Below are 22,661 nucleotides of genomic sequence, written 5' to 3'. Positions count from 1 at the left end.
ATGATTCCATATGTGTTACTTCATAGTTTTGATGTCTTCACTATTATTCTACAATGTATTATTTTTTTAAAATAATGATAAACCCTGGAATGAGTACCTGTGTCCCAACTTTTGACTGGTAGTGTATATACTTATAAATGTTGTTGTTTTTTAAGAGAAATGCCATGGCTACCCACGCCCAATACAGTCGTGGTGAAACGTTTTGAGAATGACACAAATACAAATTTTCACAAAGTCTGCTGCCTCAGTTTTGATGATGGCAATTTGCATATACTCCAGAATGTCATGAAGAGTGATCAGATGAATTGCAATTAATTGCAAAGTCCCTCTTTGCCATGAAAATGAACTTAATCCCAAAAAAACATTTCCACTGCATTTTAGCCCTGCCACAAAAGGACCAGCTGCCATCATATCAGTGATTCTCTCGTTAACACAGGTGAGAGTGTTTACGAGGACAAGGCTGGAGATCACTTTGTCATGCTGATTGAGTTAGAATAACAGACTGGAAGCTTTAAAAGGAGGGTGGTGCTTGAAATCATTGTTCTTCCTCTGTTAACCATGGTTACCTGCAAGGAAACACGTGCCATCATCATTGCTTTGCACAAAAAGGGCTTCACAGGCAAGGATATTGCTGCTAGTAAGATTGCACCTAAATCAACCATTTATCGGATCTTCAAGGAGAGAGGTTCAATTGTTGTGAAGAAGGCGTCATGGCGCCCAAGAAAGTCCAGCAAGCACCAGGACCGTCTCCTAAAGTTGATTCAGCTGTGGGATCGGGGCACCACCAGTGCAGAGCTTGCTCAGGAATGGCAGCAGGCAGGTGTGAGTGCATCTGCACGCACAGTGAGGCGAAGACTTTTGGAGGATGGCCTGGTGTCAAGAAGGGCAGCAAAGAAGCCACTGCTCTCCAGGAAAAACATCAGGGACAGACTGATATTCTGCAAAAGGTACAGGGATTGGACTGCTGAAGACTGGGGTAAAGTCATTTTCTCTGATGAATCCCCTTTCCGATTGTTTGGGGCATCCGGAAAACACCTTGTCCGGAGAAGACAAGGTGAGCGCTACCATCAGTCCTCTGTCATGCCAACAGTAAAGCATCCTGAGACCATTCATGTGTGGGGTTGCTTCTCAGCCAAGGGAGTGGGCTCACTCACAATTTTGCCTAAGAACACAGCCATGAATAAAGAATGGTACCAACACATCCTCCGAGAGCAACTTCTCCCAACCATCCAAGAACAGTTTGGTGATGACCAATGCCTTTTCCAGCATGATGGAGCACCTTGCCATAAGGCAAAAGTGATATCTAAGTGGCTCGGGGAACAAAACATTGACATTTTGGGTCCATGGCCAGGAAACTCCCCAGACCTTAATCCCATTGAGAACTTGTGGTCGATCCTCGAGGCGGGTGGACAAACAAAACCCCACAAACTCCAAGCATTGATTATGCAAGAATGGGCTGCCATCAGTCAGGATGTGGCCCAGAAGTTAATTGACAGCATGCTTGGGCAGATTGCAGAGGTCTTGAAAAAGAAGGGTCAACACTGCAAATATTGACTCTTTGCATAACCTTAATGTGATTGTCATTTGTCAATAAAAGCATTTGACACTTATGAAATGCTTGTAATTATATTTCAGTATACCATAGTAACATCTGACAAAAATATATCATAACACTGAAGCAGCGAACTTTGTGAAGACCAATACACGTGTCATTCTGAAAACGTTTGACCACGACTGTACATTTTCACCCGCGACTTCGTTTTCAAAGTAACCCAATTTTACAAGCCCAATTTAGGATAAATGCAGACATTGCAACCCTGGTGCATGTCGACTTCCGGTTACAGTCGGCGTACCACTCAAAGGCTGACTTGCATCTTCTTCCATTGAGCATCGTGTGCGCACGCGCCTGAAGTGGGAAGCGTCATTGAATCATTTTGTGGAAACTCCGTCTGTAGGTAAGATCAAATAAACAGAATCGTTACTTAAAAAATTACATGTAAATGTTTAGAAAGATTATGTGCGAAATAATCTTATTTTGATATTGTTTATAAGTCTATTTTTGTAACGCGAACCTAATAGTAGCTATGTCAGCCACGTCGCAAGGGACGGGGAGTTTGGTTGATCATGTTGTTGATGTCCATAATATGAATTTCCTGACAACTATGATGGCTGACTAGCTGCTAACAAACCACCAACTGCTTTTAGCTACGCACTTGGTTTGAACACTATAGATAAGTACGGAATGTAAAGTGTTTTGAACATACGTTGGTCATCAACGTGGAACTGCGCGTTTTGTCTCGCTGAAACAATGTGGCAAACCAACTGACTTGCGTCATTGCACAGTGTCCAAGTCTGGTTTGAAATGGTTCAATAGTCGAAGTAATGTCTTATTGGAACAATGAGTGCCCAAAGTAAACAGCTTTCTGCTTTCAAGGTCACTTCTATTAAAAACCTCTTAACACTAACTAATCTAATACTGAACAGACCATTTTAGTCGTTTGTTTGGTCCAAACAATGGTTTGGTTGAATTTTGGCCCATCTCTAAATTCAATAAACTATCGCAAAGTCATTGTTGCAGGAGCGAGGATTTTGGCAATACATTTACATATTAGTCATTTAGCAGACTCTTATCCAGACCGACATGCGTTTTCGTACTTTGACCCTGGCAAATGCCACCTCCCACACCTCCATGCATTATGTTCTTTATTTGCTTGCTCCAGGTCAGATCCATGCTAGTAGCACAAAACGTCAGAGGTACACACTGTAAGTAGGTGGCTTCTAACCAATGATGTAGCACATATGTCAGAGGTACACACTATTTGTATTTATTAGGGATCCCCCACTCTTCCTGGGGTACAAACATATTAAGGCACTTACATTACATGTAAAACAAAAGATAAAACAGTACATCATATAACATTATTAACATTATTAAACCACTACATATTTACAATACAAAATGTATAATACCACCATACAACAATATTACAACGTACGTGCGTGTGCTAGCACTTGTATGTGTGTGTCTACCTTTTGTGTGTGTCCCTGCTGTTCCATAAGGTATATTTTTACATTATTTATTTTATTTTTATTTTATTTATTTTTTAAAATCTGATTCTACTGATGTGGAATAGAGTTCAATGTAGTCATGGCTCTATGTACAGTGAGGGGAAAAAAGTATTTGATCCCCTGCTGATTTTGTAAGTTTGCCCACTGACAAAGAAATGATCAGTCTATAATTTTAATGGTAGGTTTATTTGAACAGTGAGAGACAGAATAACAACAACAAAATCCAGAAAAACACATGTCAAAAATGTTATAAATTGATTTGCATTTTAATGAGGGAAATAAGTATTTGACCCACTCTCAATCAGAAAGATTTCTGGCTCCCAGGTGTCTTTTATACAGGTAACGAGCTGAGATTAGGAGCACACTCTTAAAGGGAGTGCTCCTAATTTCAGCTTGTTACCTGTATAAAAGACACCTGTCCACAGAAGCAATCAATCAATCAGATTCCAAACTCTCCACCATGGCCAAGACCAAAGAGCTCTCCATGGATGTCAGGGACAAGATTGTAGACCTACACAAGGCTGGAATGGGCTACAAGATCATCGGCAAGCAGCTTGGTGAGAAGGTGACAACAGTTGGTGCGATTATTCGCAAATGGAAGAAACACAAAATAACCGTCAATCTCCCTCGGCCTGGGGATCCATGCAAGATCTCACCTCGTGGAGTTGCAATGATCATGAAAACGGTGAGGAATCAGCCCAGAACTACACGGGAGGATCTTGTCAATCTCAAGGCAGCTGGGACCATAGTCACCAAGAAAACAATTGGTAACACACTACGCCGTGAAGGACTGAAATCCTGCAGCGCCCGCAAGGTCCCCCTGCTCAAGAAAGCACATATACATGCCCGTCTGAAGTTTGCCTATGAACATCTGAATGATTCAGAGGGGAACTGGGTGAAAGTGTTGTGGTCAGATGAGACCAAAATCGAGCTCTTTGGCATCAACTCAACTCACCATGTTTGGAGGAGGAGGAATGCTGCCTATGACCCCAAGAACACCATCCCCACCGTCAAACAAGGAGGTGGAAACATTATGCTTTGGGGGTGTTTTTCTGCTAAGGGGACAGGACAACTTCACCGCATCAAAGGTACGATGGACGGGGCCATGTACCGTCAAATCTTGGGTGAGAACCTCCTTTCCTCAGCCAGGGCATTGAAAATGGGTCGTGGATGGGTATTCCAGCATGACAATGACCCAAAACACACGGCCAAGGCAACAAAGGAGTGGCTCAAGAAGAAGCACATTAAGGTCCTGGAGTGGCCTAGCCAGTCTCCAGACCTTAATCCCATAGAAAATCTGTGGAGGGAGCTGAAGGTTCGAGTTGCCAAACGTCAGCCTCGAAAGCTTAATGACTTGGCGAAGTTCTGCAAAGAGGAGTGGGACAAAATCCCTCCTGAGATGTGTGCAAACCTGGTGGCCAACTACAAGAAACGTCTGACCTCTGTGATTGCCAACAAGGGTTTTGCCACCAAGTACTAAGTCATGTTTAGCAGAGGGGTCAAATACTTATTTCCCTCATTAAAATGCAAATCACTTTATAACATTTTTGACATGCATTTTCTGGATTTTTTTGTTATTCTGTCTCTCACTGTTCAAATAAACCTACTATTAAAATTATAGACTGATCATGTCTTTGTCAGTGGGCAAACGTACAAAATCCGCAGCGGATCAAATACCTTTTTCCCTCACTGTAGTACTGTGTGTCTCCCATAGTCTGTTCTGGACTTGGGGATTGTGAAGAGACCTCTGGTGACATGTCTTGTGGGGTATGCATGGGTGTCCGAGCTGTGTGCTAGTAGTTTAAACAGACAGCTCGGTACATTCAGCTTGTCAACACTTCTTACAAAAACAAGTAGTGATGAAGTAGGTGGCTGTGAGTAGGTGGCTTCTGACCAATGATGTATCATTTGCTTCTAACAGATTGGATGAGTCTTTTTTTTCCTTTGGCCTTGTTTGCCTTTGAATTATCTCCACCACTTAGTCTGAAGGAATGGTTCTCCTTGGCTACAATGCATGCCTATCAAAATGAAAGTTGTAGTCTGACACATCAGGAAAAGTAGTAATAGCAAGCTTTGTCCAATGCTTGAAAGGATCAGCAGCAAAGTCAAGTCATTCGCATACTGGCCATTTTTCATAGACATCTGAGTAACCGAACTGCAGTAGTACTACAGTTCAACTAGCTTAATCATGTGTGGACATCTCAATGAAATAATAGACCTACTCTTGGCTTTCCAGAAATGTATCCAATGCCAGGAGTTTTCCCTCACCATCATACTCAGTTTGCACTCCCTCCATTTTTGTCCCCACACAAACTGTCCGTCATTGTCCATCGCTGGCTTTATGTCCAGCCTCCATTACTGCTGACCTTGCAGATTCTTTTACAAAGTAATGTATCGCACAAAAAAAAAAAAATGAACCGCAACTAGAAAAGCCTGACAGAGCAAAGAGAAGAAAACAATCACACCATCATTGCTGTAGCCCAGGAGCTTTCCCTCTTCTAGAACCAGCATGGTTAGGCTATTTGGTCAATTGGACCTCTACCCACACCATACTTCCTCCCTCACCCCCTTGTGTGGTGTGCACCAACTCACCCTTTTTCTTTTCTGTTCATGTGAGGATATCCCTTCAAGTTCTCAAAAGTACCGCTTTCAAGTCCCCAATAGAAATAGTTGTTGATAAACAGTAGGGTTTATTAGAGTGTTGACGTTGCGCGTCATGGTTTCTATTTTAGAATGGCCAGAGAGTAGCAGTCAATCCCAGAGTGCGCCGGGTGACTGGTCACTGTGTGTTGGAGCGGAGTGTTCGTGAATAGATCGGCCAAGCTTTTCAGAAACTGCTGGCCTGGCTGTCATGTGCAGTGAGAGGGGAAGTGTGAATTCTGTGCTTGTGTGTGTGTGAGAGGCCGAGTGTATACGTGCCTTAATGTGTGTGTGTGTTTGAGTGATTTGAGGGAGCGGTGATGTGAGTGAATATACTGGGAGTCTCTCATAGACTGCTATATTGCCTCCCAGCTCAGAACACATGGGCCTAGAGACTATTAGCGCTGGGCTAGGCGTATATGCCAATTAGAAAACTCATTGGGACAGAACTTTGTAGTGGCCGAAAATGACTTTTTCTTTTCAAAGTATCTGCGGGTCTACAAAGGTGGCTTTGGAGTCTTCTAGCCTAAGTGTCCAAAATGTAGCCTAGCGTAGGGCTAACTGGAGGGCCAGTGGACTGATTCTGGGGAGCACAAAGAATTCTGGGGGATGAAGGAAGTTTGGGTGACAGATGGCGACAGGGGGGTCCAGGGAACAAGGCCTTGTGGGGAAAGGACACCTTCACTTCTCTCTGTTGGTAAGGCCTGAAACTGCTAGCCATATCCTTTTGGGGAGGCTATGTTGCGCCAGATTCTACTTTCGGTCTTGTTGTCTTTCCTCTTAAGTCCCTTGAATCCACATTCAACCCACATTCAACATTTTGTTGTAACAGTACACTGACTCCACGATTAGCCTTAGCCTGTTTTATCGGTCTTCAACATTCTGATAGGCTACTCCTTCACCTTTCGAAGTCCTATTGTCAACAGTGGATCGTCAGAATAAAAATAGAGAAGCCCAATTGCCTCGGTTAATGCTAGGACTCCCTGTTTTGTTTGTTTGTTATTTGGGTTCGTGCCTAGTTTTTGTGGAGAGTCTTCAAAGCTTATATGCAAATCACTGAGTGGTTTTCATTCAAAAGTACCAGCTTGATCAGAATTCGGACAGTCTTGTTGAATGTGTGATCACTTCTAATGGAGGTTACTGCAAAATGCAGAAACTAACATTTTTATTAGCCTTGGGGCTAGGCCTAGGCTATGTGATTTGTTTGACTGTGAATCATAGACTTCTCGTTTGATTCTCATCTTGTGGTTTGTCATAGCGTCTATGCTGAAAATGCTTTTTGGACCGCATGCCTTTCTCTACAATGTTACTAATCAGTCAGCTGGTATGGATTTGACCAAAAGACACTCTTGGACACAACTCAAAATGTAGCCTAAGCTTCAGTGCCTTCAGAAAGTATTCACAGCCCTTGACTTTTTCCACAAGCTGTTTTACAGAGCATTTCAGGCAAGGAGCCTACCAGGAGTACCAAAACATCTCTCAATATTGATTTGTTTCCTGTAGCCTATTACACTGATATAACCTCAGACCTGTCTTAGTGACAAAACAGCATAGAAAGATAGTGATCCATCATTTTTGAAACTCCATAAATAGGAACTCCATATAAGGTGTGTCAATGCATCATCATGAGTAGTTAAAGGAAATGACATCACCAGATTATTTTGTTGGGTATGTAATGATGGACCTTGATCTTCCTCAGAGCAGTGGATATTTTAACCTATAATAATTCATCAACACTCATTAATTCCAAGGGTCAAGAAAGCTTGTTTAAAACACTTACGCTAGGTTATTGGCATCTCAGTTTAGCGTGACAATATTTTAGAGTGGACATGATCCTGGGAAGGTAAATGTATGTTGTATTCTGCCAACAAACTTGGATAGCCTACTAGGCTATATTATCCTAGTATTCTAAAAAGTGTATTGTTTTGTATTCTAGCTCGATTATTGTGTTTGGTCCATCTTGGTTTTGATTTAACCAGGTAAGAAACACATGGGAAGAAACAACAGGTGAAAGCAATATGGCAGAAGCCCACAGGGGAGTGTAGTTTATAGGGAGGAAGAGAGAAGAGGATAGCCTACCTTATTATTGAACGACAACAAATTGTTTGCCTTTCAGGAAGTTTGAAAACATGTTACATCATTTGCAGTAGGAGCCTGGACTAGGCCTTATGTATTCTCGATTCAATAACATTGATTGGTAGAGAATTGTGAAACCGTTGGACAAGAATTGCACCTTGACCCCCCCCCCCCCCCCTCCTGCTCTCTCTCTCTCTCTCTCCAGTCCCAGACCATGAACTACGTGGGGCAGCTGGCAGAGTCTGTGTTTGTGACGGTGAAGGAGCTGTACCGGGGCCTGAACCCAGCCACGCTCACGGGGGGCATCGATGTCATCGTGGTGCGGCAGCCCGACGGCAGCCTCCAGTGCTCCCCGTTCCACGTGCGCTTCGGCAAGCTTGGGGTGCTGCGCTCCAAAGAAAAAGTGGTGAGTATGGAGAAAGACAGTGTGTGGTGTAGCCTACACATAATGGGTGCAAGTACAGTGCCTTCAGAAAGTATTCACACCCCTTGACCTTTTCCACATTTTGTTGTGTTACAGCCTGAATTTAAAATTGATTAAATTGAGATGTTTTGTCAGTGGCCTACACACAATACCACATCATGTCAAAGTGGAATTATGTTTTTAGAAATTTTTATAAATTAATAAAAAATGAAAAGCTGAAATGTCTTGAGTCAATAAGTATTCAATCCCTTTTTTATGGCAAGCCTAAATAAGTTCAGGAGTAAAAGATTTGCTTATCAAGTCACAAGTTGCATGGACTCACTCTGTGTGCAATAATAGTGTTTAACATGATTTTTTTGAATGACATACAATACACACATACAATTATCTGTAAGGTCGAACAGTGAATTTCAAACAGCGATTCAACCACAAAGACCAGGTAGGTTTTCCAATGCCTTGCAAAGAAGGGCACCTATTGGTATATGGGGTAAAAAAACAAAAAAACATTGAATATCCCTTTGAGCATGGTGAAGTTATTAATTACACTTTGGATGGTGTATCAATATACCAAGTCACTACAAAGATACAGGCGTCCTTCCTAACTCAGTTGCCGGAGAGGAAGGAAACCACACAGGGTTTTCACCGTGAGGGCCAATGGTGACATTAAAACAGTTACAGAGTTTAATGGCTGTGATAGGAGAACTGAGGATGGATCAACAACATTGTAGTTACTCCACAATACTAACCTAAATGACAGAGTGAAAAGAAGGAAGGCTGTACAGAATAAAAATATTCCAAAACATGCATCCTGTTTGCAACAAGGCACTAAAGTAAAACTGCAAAAACAGTGGCAAACAAATGACTGTCCTGAATACAATGCTTTATGTTTGGGGCAAATCCATAACTGCATCATGTTATTGGTATTGTCATCTGCAAGGACTAGGGAGTTTTTTTGGATTAAAATAAACTGAATAGATCTAAGCACAGGAAAAATCCTAGAGGAAAACCTGGTTCAATCTGCTTTCCATCAGACACTGGGAGACAAATTCACTTTTCAGCAGGACAATAACCTAAAACACAAGGCCAAATATACACTGCAGTTACTTACCAGGAGAACAGTAAATGTTCCTGAGTGGCTGAGTTACAGTTTTGACTTAAATCTACTTGAAAATCTATGGCAAGACCTGAAAATGGCTGTCTAGCAATGATCAACAACCAATGTGACAGAGCTTGAAGAATAAAAAAATAATGTGCAAATATTGTACAATCCAGGTGTGCAAAGCTCTTAGACTTACCCAGAAAGACTCACAGCTGTAATCACTGCCAAAGGTGATTTATAACGCGTTGATTCAGGGGTGTGAATACTTATGTAAATGAAATATTTAAATATTTCATTTTCAATAAATTTGCAAAAATGTTTAAAAACATGTTTTCACTTTGTCATTATGCGGTATTGTGTGTAGATGGGTGAGAAAACAAATGCATGTAATAAATGTGGAATTCAGTCTGTAACACAACAAAATATGAAATAAGTCAAGGGGTATGAATACTTTCTGAAGGCACTGTATATATAAGCAGATAAACACACACAGACAGATCGACAGACACACACACACACACACTCTTTCTTACCCTCTCTCACATACGTACACTTTCTCTCGCATGCACACGCTCTCTCTTAAACACACACACTCACACACACTGACTGTGACTGTGTGTGTTGCAGGTGGACATTGAGATCAATGGGGAGCCAGTTTACCTGCAAATGAAGCTGGGGGACAACGGAGAAGCTTTTTTTGTGGAGGAAAATGAAGATTTTGAGGTTTGTCCAATAAAAAATATTTGGAGACAATCTGATCCTATAGGTCTGTTCATTAGTGGAGGTTAACCTCTTTTTGTAGACGTGTTAAGCTAATAGGGAAGGTGACATGACGTAGCCTGTTTTTGTTTGTTCTTTGGCTTATTGACAATGTACAATGCCTATCATAAGCATTCATCCCCCTTGGATTTCTTAACATTTTGTTGTTACAAAGTGGGATTATAATGTATTTGTCATTTTTGGTCAATGATCTACACAAAATACTCTGTCAAAGTGGAAGACAAATGATCTAACATTTGTTAAAGATTTAATGAAAAATAAAACACTAATATACATTGATTAGATAAGTATTCACCCCCTTAGTCAATACATGTTAGAAACACCTTGGGCAGCAATTACAGCTGTGAGTCTTATTAGGTTGGCGCCTGGTGACTCCAAAGTGAGGTGTAAACCTCACCGCCATTGGCAGTCCGACTGACAAATCTGGGTTTGGCGGATGCCAGGAGAACGCTACCTGACCCAATGCATAGTTCCAGCTGTAAAGTTTGGTGGAGGAGGAATAATGGTCTGGGGCTTTTTTTTCATGGTTCGGGCTAGGCCCCTTAGTTCCAGTGAAAGGAAATCTTAACGCTACAGCATACAATGACATTCTAGGCGATTCTGTGCTTCCAACTTTGTGGCAACAGTTTGGGGAAGGCCCTTTCCTGTTTCAGCATGACAATGCCCCCGTGCACAAAGCGAGGTACATACAGAAATGGTTTGTCGAGATCGATGTGGAAGAAGTTGACTGGCCTGCACAGAGCCCTGACCTCAACCCCATCCAACACCTTTGGGATGAATTGGAACGCCGACTGCTACCCATGCCTAATCGCCCAACATCAGTGCCCGAACTCACTAATGCTCTTGTGGCTGAATGGAAGCAAGTCCCCGCAGCAAAGCCTTCCCAGAAGAGTGGAGACTGTTATAGCAGCAAAGGGGGGACCAACTCCATATTAATGCCCATGATTTTGGAATGAGATGTTCGACGAGCAGGTGGCCACATACATTTGGTCATGTAGTGTATTTCAATCCCACTTTGTCATGCAACAAAATGTGAAAGAATCCAAGGGGGTGAATACTTATGATACTCGCTGTATGTGTAGCCTAGTACGTTAACACAACCCATTTGTATTTTAGTTGTGCCTTAATTTTCTCCCCTTCATCCCCAGTCCAGAGTGCCAGCCCACCTCTGCACGTCGCCCATCCTCATCGAGCTCCCGGAGGGGGCCGAGGAAACCTTCGAAGGCCCCCCCTGTTCCGGTAGCACACGCAGGAAAAAGCGGCGGCGCAAACGCATACGCTCCGACTCCCACCTAAGAGAAGATGGTAGCTCCTCGTCCGATGAGAGGGAGAGAGAGCGGGAGCAGACGGAACAGGAGAGCCCTTCCAAAGAAGAGCCCACCACACCCATGCTCGCCAGGTCAATGTCAACTCCCGTTAAACATTCATTCTATTGGTTAAGAATGACTATTCTATCGGATTCATTGTGCCTGCCAAGCTAAATCAAACACACCTCAAGTGTTAGGTGAAAAAGATATATATATTTAACCCAGGTCCTATTGTTAGATATAGCATTCGGTATATGGCTTTGAATGATCAGCTTTATGTTCTGATATATCCTGTGGCTTGCTCTTTTGTCTCTCTAACAGTAAGTCTGTGTATTTCTCGCTGTTTGAGGAACCGTATGAAGAGTTGGGGGCCGTGCAGACCAGGGACGTACATCCTCACTCGGAGGGAGAGTGGTCCCCATCAGAGAGCAGGTCAGACAACTTACCATCTAAGGCATTGGTTTTCCACCGGTGTGATTTATTATTTTAAACACTCACTTAGAAACGTGACTTGTGGAATGCACATGGAATTTTGCCTTGGGAGCACCAGTGCTGCTCAGATAATACATTGAATGGCACACATGGTTACATCTGTGTCGTTGTTTCCAGTCAGGTGCACTCAGGCTGACAAACCGTTCAAACCTAAAGACCTATTTTACCGAGGTATAACATATTTCGGCTCGCTGAAGAGCGGTACTGAATTGAGGAAATGAATGCGAGCCCCGCTGTTATTGCCAGGAAGGCGAGGCTTCCGAGGGCGGGCTCTGCATTGTATTCTTTCTAGCGCAGTTTCGGCAGGACGCTCTTAAAAGGGTACACACAAATTCATCATCATAAGTAAGGAACTATCTATATAGTTAAAATAATCCTGATTTAATCGATAAAAAACATTTGTCAAATTTATAATTTGTAGTATGGGTCAGATGAGATGGCCATTACCACTAAATCAATTAATAGGGACATTTTAGGTGTGCAGTGTAATTTTGTTATCCCATCGAGGTGTGCCACGGTTTAAAAAAAGGTTGGGAACCACGGCTCTAAGGGGCGGTTTCCTGGACACAGATTAAAGGAATATTCCACACAAAACCACAAATTACTATACAGTGTTAAATAACACAGAAACATCTTTTTTGTGAAGAAATGTTTCACTTTGTCGTTATACAAAAATAATAGGGGTTGTCATGATTTCTTTATGACTACCCCTTCCTATGTCCCCCATACATACATCTGTAAGTATTGAATTTCAAGCACAGATCAAAGACAGAGACCAGGGAGCTTTTCGAAAGCCTCATAAAGAAGGGCAGTGATGGGTAACAATAACAAATCAGACATTGAATATCTATTTTAAGCATGGTCAAGTTAATTTTTGCTGTGGATGACGTATTATACCACCCAGACACAACAAAGATAGTTGTCCCTCAGGAAATGAGCTGCAGGACAGGAAGGAAACTGCTCAGGGTTGTCACCATGAGGCCATTGGCGCTTTTAAACAGCAACAGAGTTCAATGGCTGTGTATTCCAAAACATGCTTCCTGTATACAACAGGGCACTAAAGTAACTGCTAAATGGTATATTATAATATATATATATATATATATATTATATAATACTGCAAAGGAATAAACATTATGTCCTAAATGCAAAGCCTTATGTTTGGGGCATATCCAACACATCACTGAGTAACTGCCTCCTTATTTTCAAGCAGGTTGTGGCTACATGGTATGGGTATGCTTGACATCGGCAAAGACTGAGACATTTTTAGGATAAAAATAAACAAGATGGAGCTAAGCACAGGCAAAATCCTAGAGGAAAACCTGTTCAGTCTGCTTTACACCAGACACTGGTAGATGAATTCACCTTTCAGCAGGAAAATAACTTACTAGCTAGCATAGCTAGCCTTGTGTTGTAACGTTAGCATATCAAACATGAACATTTACCCCTCATATAAATATAAAAGTACAGTTTCAGTGTATTAAAATGACCTTAGATCAAACCAGGCTTCATTATACTGTATGAGGTAAACGCAAAATTGCGACTGAAAACGTTGATAATACCCCTGGTGAGTTGATCAGCTTCTTACTGCATGCTTCTTGCTTGGACGGTGGCTCAAAGCAGCCAAGGGGGTAAAAAACACAATTTCTTAACACTACAACTGCTAAAGCAGTCATTTTGACTGCTCATTAAGTTATTTATTTTATTACTCTCCCATTTTTAAAGTCATGCCCCCCTCCCTCCTTGACATTTCCTAAATAAGTCTATATAACACACAGACGTTGATAGAATCGTAATATCACAAACAGACCTGGCGTTATAACCAGTTTTAGGAGGGCATGTCATTATTTGAATGGTTTCCCTCCTGTTGCCCCTCCTTCTCCAACAGTAGAACCTGCTCCGCTCATTCTCCCGACATTGGAAGGTGCCCAGTTGTAATTGCCTCGAAACTGAATCTAAACTATACCAAAACTAATTTCACACATATAACAACAGATAAAGTAAAGTATGATCGTGGAGAATGGGTGAGTTGATGAGCGAGGGGAAGCAAACTATGCATAATTATGTAATCACTGATTGTGAATGAAGAACAGTGCGGGCCATGTTATTGTATTGGTATATTCTAATTATTATAATCTCAAAATGGTATGTACCCTATATCAGTTCACCAAATCCAAGCAGTCTTATCAGACTACTCTGGCCTACTTGGAGTACACAGTGAGAATGTGCGTAATTTACAATGGCAAGAAGACCAAGACGAATGGATGCACATGCTGCGTTAGCGCTGCTACAAGATCTGAATGAAAACGACTCCGATGGTGGGGAAGAAATGAATCATGACATCTCTGATTATAGTTTTTCTGATTCTGAGACGCAGCCTATACCTACACCTCCGAGGCCTAAGCGCAAAAAAGCCAGAACGATACGCACTAAGCAGGTGGACGGCACCATTTGGATAGAATAAGCCGGTGACAATACTATGGGTCAATACTCAGTACAAAATGTAATCACTGAGAGAGCAGGCCCTACATCTCAAGCAAAAAAACATCAGCAACGCACTCACCAGCTTTCGTTGTTTGTGACATGGACATGCTATAGCACATCAGGGCCTGTACTGTGGCTGAGGCACACAGGGAGCAAGGAGACACTGCCTGGGAACTGTCTGTTGATGAGCTGGAAGCATTCATTTCAATCCTGGATGTCCGTGGAGCATTCGGTGGAAAGAGTGTATACCTGTATATGGAGAGCTTCTGGTCAGACATGTATGGGATACATTTCTTTGGAGAAACCATGTCATGGGATGGCTTCAGAGTGATCATGCGTTACCTCAGTTTTGATGACAAAGAACAGTTGAACAAAGAATCGATTGAACAGTTAATTTTTTACATGTAGCCTACAGTAACATAAAGTAATGAAAATGCTGAAAAAAAATCGTATTCTAATGTTACCTTCGTGAATACAACCAAATCATTATTTTAGCGATAGCATATATGAAATGTATTAATTACACTGTTAGAATGTTGCAGTCAGAATGACTGCTCGTTAGCTTGAAGGGGGTCCCTATTTCTCACGTTCGAGACGTGAGAAATACAAGAATCTCTGAAATGTCTCATTTAGGCTAATCTGTGTCCAAGAAACCATTCTCTTTTATCGTCTCTGCATCTGTCCCCCTCATTCTCTCTCAAGTTGTTGAACTCTCTTTGTCCTTGTCACTCTCTTTCCTCCTGTCTTTCTCCCGCTCTCTTTAAAATAGGAAAAGCACTCACACATCTGAGGTTACTTGTTGCAGGTGCGTGGGAATTATTCGATGATAACTTAATAGAAAAACATTTACTTGCACACTGCGCTTGCCGGTATCAGTTGTGTTTATTTAGCTTATGTATGCATGGTCGCCTTTAGAGCTTCTCTCTCTCTCTCTGTCTCTCTCTCGCTCTCGCTCTCTCTGTCTCTGTCTCGCTCTCTCTCTCTCTGTCTGTCTCTGTCTCGCTGTCTCTGTCTCGCTCTCTCTCTCTCTGTCTCTGTCTCGCTCTCTCTGTCTCGCTCTCTCTGTCTCTCTCTCTCTCTCTTTCCTTCTATTAATGAAGCCTCTGTGTCTCCTATGTCTAGTGTGTTCTATAGTCGTCCTTCCTCCCCCAAGAGTGACTCCGAGCTGCTGGTGAAGCCTCAGGAGTCCTCAGGGCCTCAGATGCAGTGGAACTGGGGCGGCTTTCCCAAGGTATGATATAACAGAGCATACAGGTGTCATAACGGGACGTACAGGTGTCATAACGGGACGTACAGGGAACATAACAGGACATACAGGTGTCATAACAGGACATACAGGTGTCATAACAGGGCATATAGAGGCCATAACAGGGCATACAGGTGTCATAAGTTGGTGTAGAAAGTTTGTACTGAAGAAATTCATAACCACACTACTTTGTTTTCCCTGCTCCCTCTAGATGTGTTCGGCGGAGAGGGGGACGGTGGAGGTGCAGCGCGTCTCCCCCGGCATCCACTGCTCGGACAGCTCCCACTTCCGCACCATCCAGTGGCAGGACTCCTTCGACATGGGCCAGGAGCCCGGTTTCAGCTGTGGCCGAGCGAACAGTAGCGTGACGGTAGTGGTCAGGCCCAAGCCCAGGACCGGACCAGCGGTCCAACCCACAGAGAGTTCCCCCATAGACCTGGAGAGAACCTCTAATGTGGCCCAATCCACCCCAAATCACCCCACCGCAGAGCCACTGACTTTAGCATTGTTAGCGATGGCTAGCATAGACTCTCCCCAGGCTCCAGGGCATACAAAAAAGCAGCCCCAAGTAGAGACCCTGCAGGCAGGGGAGGAGGTAGCCAAGGAGTCTGCATCCAACCTGGAGCTGGAAGAGACAAGAACCGTTATGGATAACACAGTTAGCATGGCTAATGTAGGAAATATTGATGGCCTAGCTAGCGAAGGAAGCATAGGCGATGTTGAATGTGTAGCTAACACGGTTAGCCTAATTGAAAACGACTGCATGGACACACACATCCCATCCAAAAAAGGTAGCAAAGCCGGCACAACCAGCACAGATAGGCTAGCTAGCAACAGCACAGCTACTTTAGCAAACACTGCTAGCTTAGCTAACACCACTAGCTTAGCCAATGCAGCTAGTTTAGCCAGTGTAGCAGGTCCCAACATTACCACAGAGTTTCTGGGTACCATAGAACACCCAGACCAGTACAGTGCCTTACCAGAAACCAATGGACAGGGGTTTGCAGAAGGAGTTGTGAGTGAGGGCGACAGCGGGATCAAGCCCTGCACCGAGGGAGGGGAGGAGACGGAGAACAAATCTGTTATGATGGACAGAGCCACAGAGAGCTCCCTGACCAATCAGGCTGCAGAGAGTGTCGGAGTGACAGACATGGGAGCCACTGAGGCTCTGGGTGAGGAGCATTCTGGCTCAGCAGATACGACAGGCAAAGCAGAGCACCAGGACAAGAAGAAAGGTGAGAACTCTGGGAGAAACAAATCTACCCATAATCAATTCCAAATTAACGCCTAGTCTCACTCCCTAAACCCTAGGCACTTATCCCTTACATCTGAGAGGATTTGACGGGTATAAGCATTATGTTAATAGCTTCAAGAGGATTTGTGTTGTTTTTGACCTAACTTTGAATTGTATGGTGGTTCTCTGTGCTCAGTCTCTGTGCTGTTTGAACACAGGTAAACGCAGTCAGCACCTGGGACCCTCCGACATCTACCTGGACGACCTGTCTAACCTTGACCCAGAGGTGGCAGCTCTCTACTTCCCGCCTAAAGGGTAAAGGGCTCCTTGCTCTGATTTCTTCCATCCCTCCCTCCCACAATGTATTCAGTGTTCATAAATGATAGGTGAGAGCATAGATTCCACCATAGAGCTACTTAAAGTTAGAATAGACATGCCCTTAATCCATGAGTTTATCATGTCACTGTTTTTTTATATGATGATTTGGTTTTGGTATCTCCCATGGGTAAATATGAATGGAGGTCAACAGGCAATAGATTTCATAATATGCAGCCCAACATATGTCTCAATATGACCCAAGTTCCTAGTTGGCATGCCTTTCCGCAATCCACACTTACTCAGAGTCAAGGATTACACACACCGATGAACTCTGTGTGGATAATGTAGAAGGATGCATTCCCTAAACTGATCATAAGAAATGTTATCTTATCTGAGGCTTGACTTTGTCCTCACAAGGCAGGTCACACTGGTAAGGACTTACATAAGATATCAGAGACTGTGTCGCATTTCTGAGTGTTTTTCAAAGTTAGAAGTCTTATTGATCCCACAGTTAAATACCAATCGGATCTCAGTCACTCGTTCTATTTACAGTCAATTCCTGGGCCTGTTTTCATAAAGCGTCTGAGGTGCTGATCTATGGTCCATTTTAACTTTTAGATCACAATGAACAAGATCACATGAACAGGGGGGACTCGATCCTGGATCAGCACTCCTACTCTGAGAAGCTTTATGAAAATGGCCCATGATAAATGCAACAGCTTGGAACTAGTCTTTTCACCCATTATAATTATGAAATAGTAGCGTTAGATTATGCATTATTTATTTGGAAGCAGGTTCGGGGTCAATTCCATCTTAACTCAGGCAATTCACTAAGTAAACTCAAAGGCAGAGTGGTAGAAGATTTCCCCTCTCCTCTCCATTTAGTGAGACAGAAGGGGGCTTGCGGCCGGGTGCAGAGCAAGGGTCTGGGTCTGGGTCTGGTAACCAGTCTCCCCAGTCGGTGGGCAGCGGGGCCATGGACAGCGGCACAGAGTACCTGTCGGACTCCACCACCGACCACATGGATGTCAGCATGTCCCTCTGCGGCCGCACCGGCCACACCAGCCAAATCAACAAAGGTGTGTGTGTGTGTGTGAGAGAGAAAGCGAGCGAGAGAGAGGGAGATATTGGAAGTACTGTATGTATATTTCTGTACAGCTGTGTATGTCTCATTGAAGTACACATTTTCCTCACTGTTTGCTGCTCCTAAAGATGGTATTTCTCAAGCTAGTGAGCAAACAATGAAGACAGTCCTTTTTAGATGAAATAAATATTAAGTAGGGGATAATCAAAGAGGGGCTATGTGTTCTGTGGAACATAATGCATGACGTGAAAGGTGTGTGCCACGACGCGCTAGCAGAGTTGCATTATTTTCCAGAGAAGGCATAGGGCCCTGAATTGATTATCCCGCTTATACCACATTTATAATTTAACACATTTGCCGCTAGAAATGTGTTCAACATCCACTGAAGTAGCTAGCAAGTTTACTAGATAGCTACAATAGTTGCCTTTGTAACTGAACAAACAGACTTGCTAGCTTAGCTAACCAAACCGTCAGTCCTGCTAGCTTGCTATTATGAAAATTGAATTTAACAATGCCAATAATATATTCAATTCGACTTTTGCTTTCAAAAGAATGAACTTCATAACGATTGAATATTGCCGTGCATTATTTAAGCAATAAGGCCTGAGAACCTGGGGCCTAAGAACAGCCCTTAGTCGGGAGTTATCACACGATGATCTCCGGGTTTGAGGGCCTTATTGCTTTTATAAAATGGTTGCCAACATAATTATAAAATATTAATTACAGTTTTTCATTAACATTTTAATGAGTAAATTCGTTTTTACATTCTGAAGTTGCTACCCAAGTGGGCTGACCGTTTAGTTATTTTCTGATGTTTTGATCCAGTTGTTCATTGTAATCATTCAACCTTGCTATGCTAAACAAATCATTGGCATGTAGCTAGCTAGAGCAGAGATTCAATGATGATGAGCTACAAGTACTTCAATAAATGATGATTTCATAAATATCTAATAGGCCTACATAGGCCACAATATATAATTATGGTTAATGAATGAATGGAATTCTGAGTATTCCATGGTGAATTATCAGTTTCCTGTTCATTCTTGGGCTAGCTAGCCTACTGGCATGGGAGAGATCGCATTTTGTAAAATTATACATTGTTGCACAGGTCTTAGAGGCAGACGGGTAGGTAGGTCTGTTGTAAACCAAATAGTAGCATGGAAAAATAATATGTAGATGCTTTTTTCCCCGAGGGAGATTAAGCTTATGAATTTCCTGCCTGTGCTGCGGGACAGTGTAATTATGACACTAACACGTCATGGTATTTTGCGGAAGTTGTTGTCCCACGACTCCCGCATATCAACCAATCAGCATTCAGGATCCAAACAACCCGTTTTATAATGGGAAATAATGCACGCTCTAGAATGCCCTTCAAGCCAATAAAAAAAAAAAAGAGTATTCAACAATGCCATGGTACTCATGGGTTGCACCACTGTCGCTCGGTCGTGTCGTTGCCATTGTTATCAACGTTCTACAGATGTCCCAGCCACATTGATATCCAAAAGTAGAACGAGGGCTAATGACTTTGAATGGGAGCTATGACTGTTTCGCCTAAATTACACTGTAATGGCTTGGAAATACGATGACATTGCTAAAGTAGGCAAATATTTAGTAGGTAGCAGCTTTGCCATCATGTCGTCAAGTTTACTTTAGACAGAAGACAATGTTGTCATTAGCCATCAAAGTCTGTCAAAAAAAGATACAAATGCTGACTTTAGCTAGCTAAAATCCGGTGGTCTCTGCTCCATCTAAGCAGGCTAGCTAGCTAACGTTATACTGCAACTAAAGTCAATCTGGCGACATCAAAGTGATGACACAAGGTTTTGCTACTAATAATTTACCCTTAGAAATGGCATCAGGTTTTTAAGCCACAGTAATGCACTTTAGACCAGATCTTTATCAGCACATATTGAGGATATATTGAATAGAATGTTCAGTTGGCCATCTGTCCTAAAACAAACGTTCAAAACAATATTGTGACGAAATGTGCAGCTCATGAATGACGTGTTAACTTATGTTTTGTTTACCCATTTGTATTGATGAAACTTTCTCTATTGCCATGTCCCTCTGTTCCAGATAAGTTTATGGAGCAAGTCGTGAACTACCAGGATTTGGTGAGCAACCCTGGAATCATCGAAGATCCAAATCTGGTTATCTGCATCAACTCAAAGTAAGTTCCATATATGGTAATGATATACAATACATCTGATCTTGTGGTTCTGCCATTATGATTTGTATAGGTCTCTGTCAGTTGACTAATTGTGTTTTTTGGTGCTCTTTTAGGTATTATAACTGGGCAGTAGCTGCCCCTATGGTCCTGTCAATGCAAGTCTTTCAAAAGAATCTACCAAAGGTATATCACGATCTCTCACCAGCCTAAACCTACTCCATTGTAATACTTTTAAATGTATGGGTATACCAGGGCACACTTCAGGGGTGCGTTCAGTTTGATTCCACTTTTGCGTGACGGTTTGTACTGAATGACACGTTTCCCCAAAACGGTGTGCAGCGTTCTTCAACAGCTTTTGAGGTACGTTTGCTCCCGTTTGGTGGGTGTGGCGATGGTTGGCCCTATGTTTTGGCTCGATCAATATGGGTGTGACCATTTAACATAGTCCCGTGTGGCTCAGTTGGTAGAGCATGGCTCTTGCAACGCCAGGGTTGTGGGTTCAATTCCCACGGGGGACCAGTACGAAAATGTATGCACTCACTACTGTAAGTCGCTCTGGATAAGAGCGTCTACTAAATTATTAAAATGTAGTAAAACTCCTGCAGCACACCATTGTCGTGACATGACTTTCATTATTGTGATGACTATTATTTATCTAATAATGACCTACTATGTTTAGTTGTTTCTAGATAAAAATTAATCATGTAACAATTAACTCATTAGGAATTTGGGGCACCACGGGAAATGTTGTTTAACAAGTTACCGTTTCCCGAATTAACTCTAAAGATATCTAGATATCTCTTAACAGTCATTTATTAATCATTTACCTCATATTAGTCTCATTCTGAAAGTCATAGGCTCTAAGTCGGCACGAACCCAGCTTTTACTGATCATTCCGTACCACACAAATGTATTTTATTTATTTACTAACTATTTAAAAATGATAACATAAGATATAAACACGTACACGGTATAGGTAGGGATTAGAAACTTGATACAATGAAAACGGGTCCCTAGCGGACTAACATAATATGACACTTGTTACAAAATATGGCGAGTTAAAGGGAGCGAGAGAGAAAACACTTGGATACACATGGACCTATGCTCACAGTAATCCTAATACTTTTCCCAGAACTGCCGCCTGTTTGGGAAGAAAAACAATGCATGTATTTACGTGTTGGAGGTCTTCGTCGTGTATCTTTGTTGGACCCAGGCCTTCGTGGGAAGGGGTCGATTGGGCCTTCTCTTTCAGATGGCCTTTTAGATTTAACGCTCAGATTGTCCACGAGGTCACAATGTCCTTCTTCTTGGTTGTCTGTTTACTTTCACTCGTTCTGGAAGTGGTCTTCTGAGGACGGCTAATCAGCCGTGTCGATGATCCCCTGTGGGGTGATGAGAGCAGTGTAGTAGATAATGACTTGAAGAGAGTAACACGATGGTCCCACTTAAATTCACCTTCTTAAATACAGTACTTAGAACAGCTACTCAGCCGTAACATTGATTGTTAGAGAGGCAACTTTGTCGTCTCCACCTCGTGTTGATTTTCAGGGTCGGGACCATTATGGACAAAAGCTGCAGCTTGAGGTCCATCTAGTCTGATCTGATAATTCTTACCTCGATCTTTTATGCACTCTGGTAAAGAGGGGCGTCATACAGACACGCTCTCTGAGCTCCCTCGGGCGTGGCTAGTTACGAGGCAAACGTATTATCATCACTATGATTTCGTTAGAAAGCTAAAATCCCATTCCTATCTTCACGAAGACATTGTCTTCCTCCTTGATATTTTCTACACAACGTAAAGGATGTAAATCTGAAATACACAGTGTAAAAGCTCTTCAAGTCAATGTTTTTGTTATAACGCCTTTTACAGTGAGGGAAAAAAGTATTTGATCCCCTGCTGATTTTGTACGTTTGCCCACTGACAAAGACATGATCAGTCTATAATTTTAATGGTAGGTTTATTTGAACATTGAGAGACAGAATAACAACAAAAAAATCCAGAAAAACGCATGTCAAAAATGTTATAAATTGATTAGCATTTTAATGAGGGAAATAAGTATTTGACCCTTCTGCAAAACATAACTTAGTACTTGGTGGCAAAACCCTTGTTGGCAATCACAGAGGTCAGAAGTTTCTTGTAGTTGGCCACCAGGTTTGCACACATCTCAGGAGGGATTTTGTCCCACTCCTCTTGTGGAGACTGGCTAGGCCACTCCAGGACCTTAATGTACCTCTTCT

At 42.5% G+C, this 22,661-nt stretch overlaps 1 protein-coding gene across 2 annotated transcripts in view; it reads left to right on the top strand.

Annotated features, from left to right (window-relative positions):
• Positions 1-1,884: 1,884 nt before the first annotated feature.
• The window catches only part of LOC311138921 (phosphatidate phosphatase LPIN2-like), a 32,520-nt gene continuing 11,743 nt past the window's right edge, over positions 1,885-22,661 (top strand). Inside the window, exons 1-11 of one of the 2 annotated variants that reach the window (XM_084173728.1) lie at positions 1,885-1,955; positions 7,991-8,191; positions 9,936-10,031; positions 11,237-11,487; positions 11,717-11,827; positions 15,494-15,602; positions 15,829-16,852; positions 17,070-17,166; positions 18,055-18,248; positions 20,330-20,423; positions 20,537-20,606. In XM_084173728.1, coding sequence (XP_084029854.1) covers positions 8,000-8,191; positions 9,936-10,031; positions 11,237-11,487; positions 11,717-11,827; positions 15,494-15,602; positions 15,829-16,852; positions 17,070-17,166; positions 18,055-18,248; positions 20,330-20,423; positions 20,537-20,606 — 2,238 coding nt within the window. In that variant the 5' untranslated portion in view covers positions 1,885-1,955; positions 7,991-7,999. Of the gene's footprint in view, positions 1,956-7,531; positions 7,553-7,990; positions 8,192-9,935; positions 10,032-11,236; positions 11,488-11,716; positions 11,828-15,493; positions 15,603-15,828; positions 16,853-17,069; positions 17,167-18,054; positions 18,249-20,329; positions 20,424-20,536; positions 20,607-22,661 lie in introns of those variants that run through there. The other variant, XM_084173729.1, reaches the window with a different exon arrangement.

This window comes from Coregonus lavaretus (genome assembly GCF_964263955.1).
Source record: "Coregonus lavaretus genome assembly, chromosome: 12".
Classification (NCBI taxonomy): domain Eukaryota; kingdom Metazoa; phylum Chordata; class Actinopteri; order Salmoniformes; family Salmonidae; genus Coregonus; species Coregonus lavaretus.
This window is presented reverse-complemented; position numbering and strand designations above follow the sequence as displayed.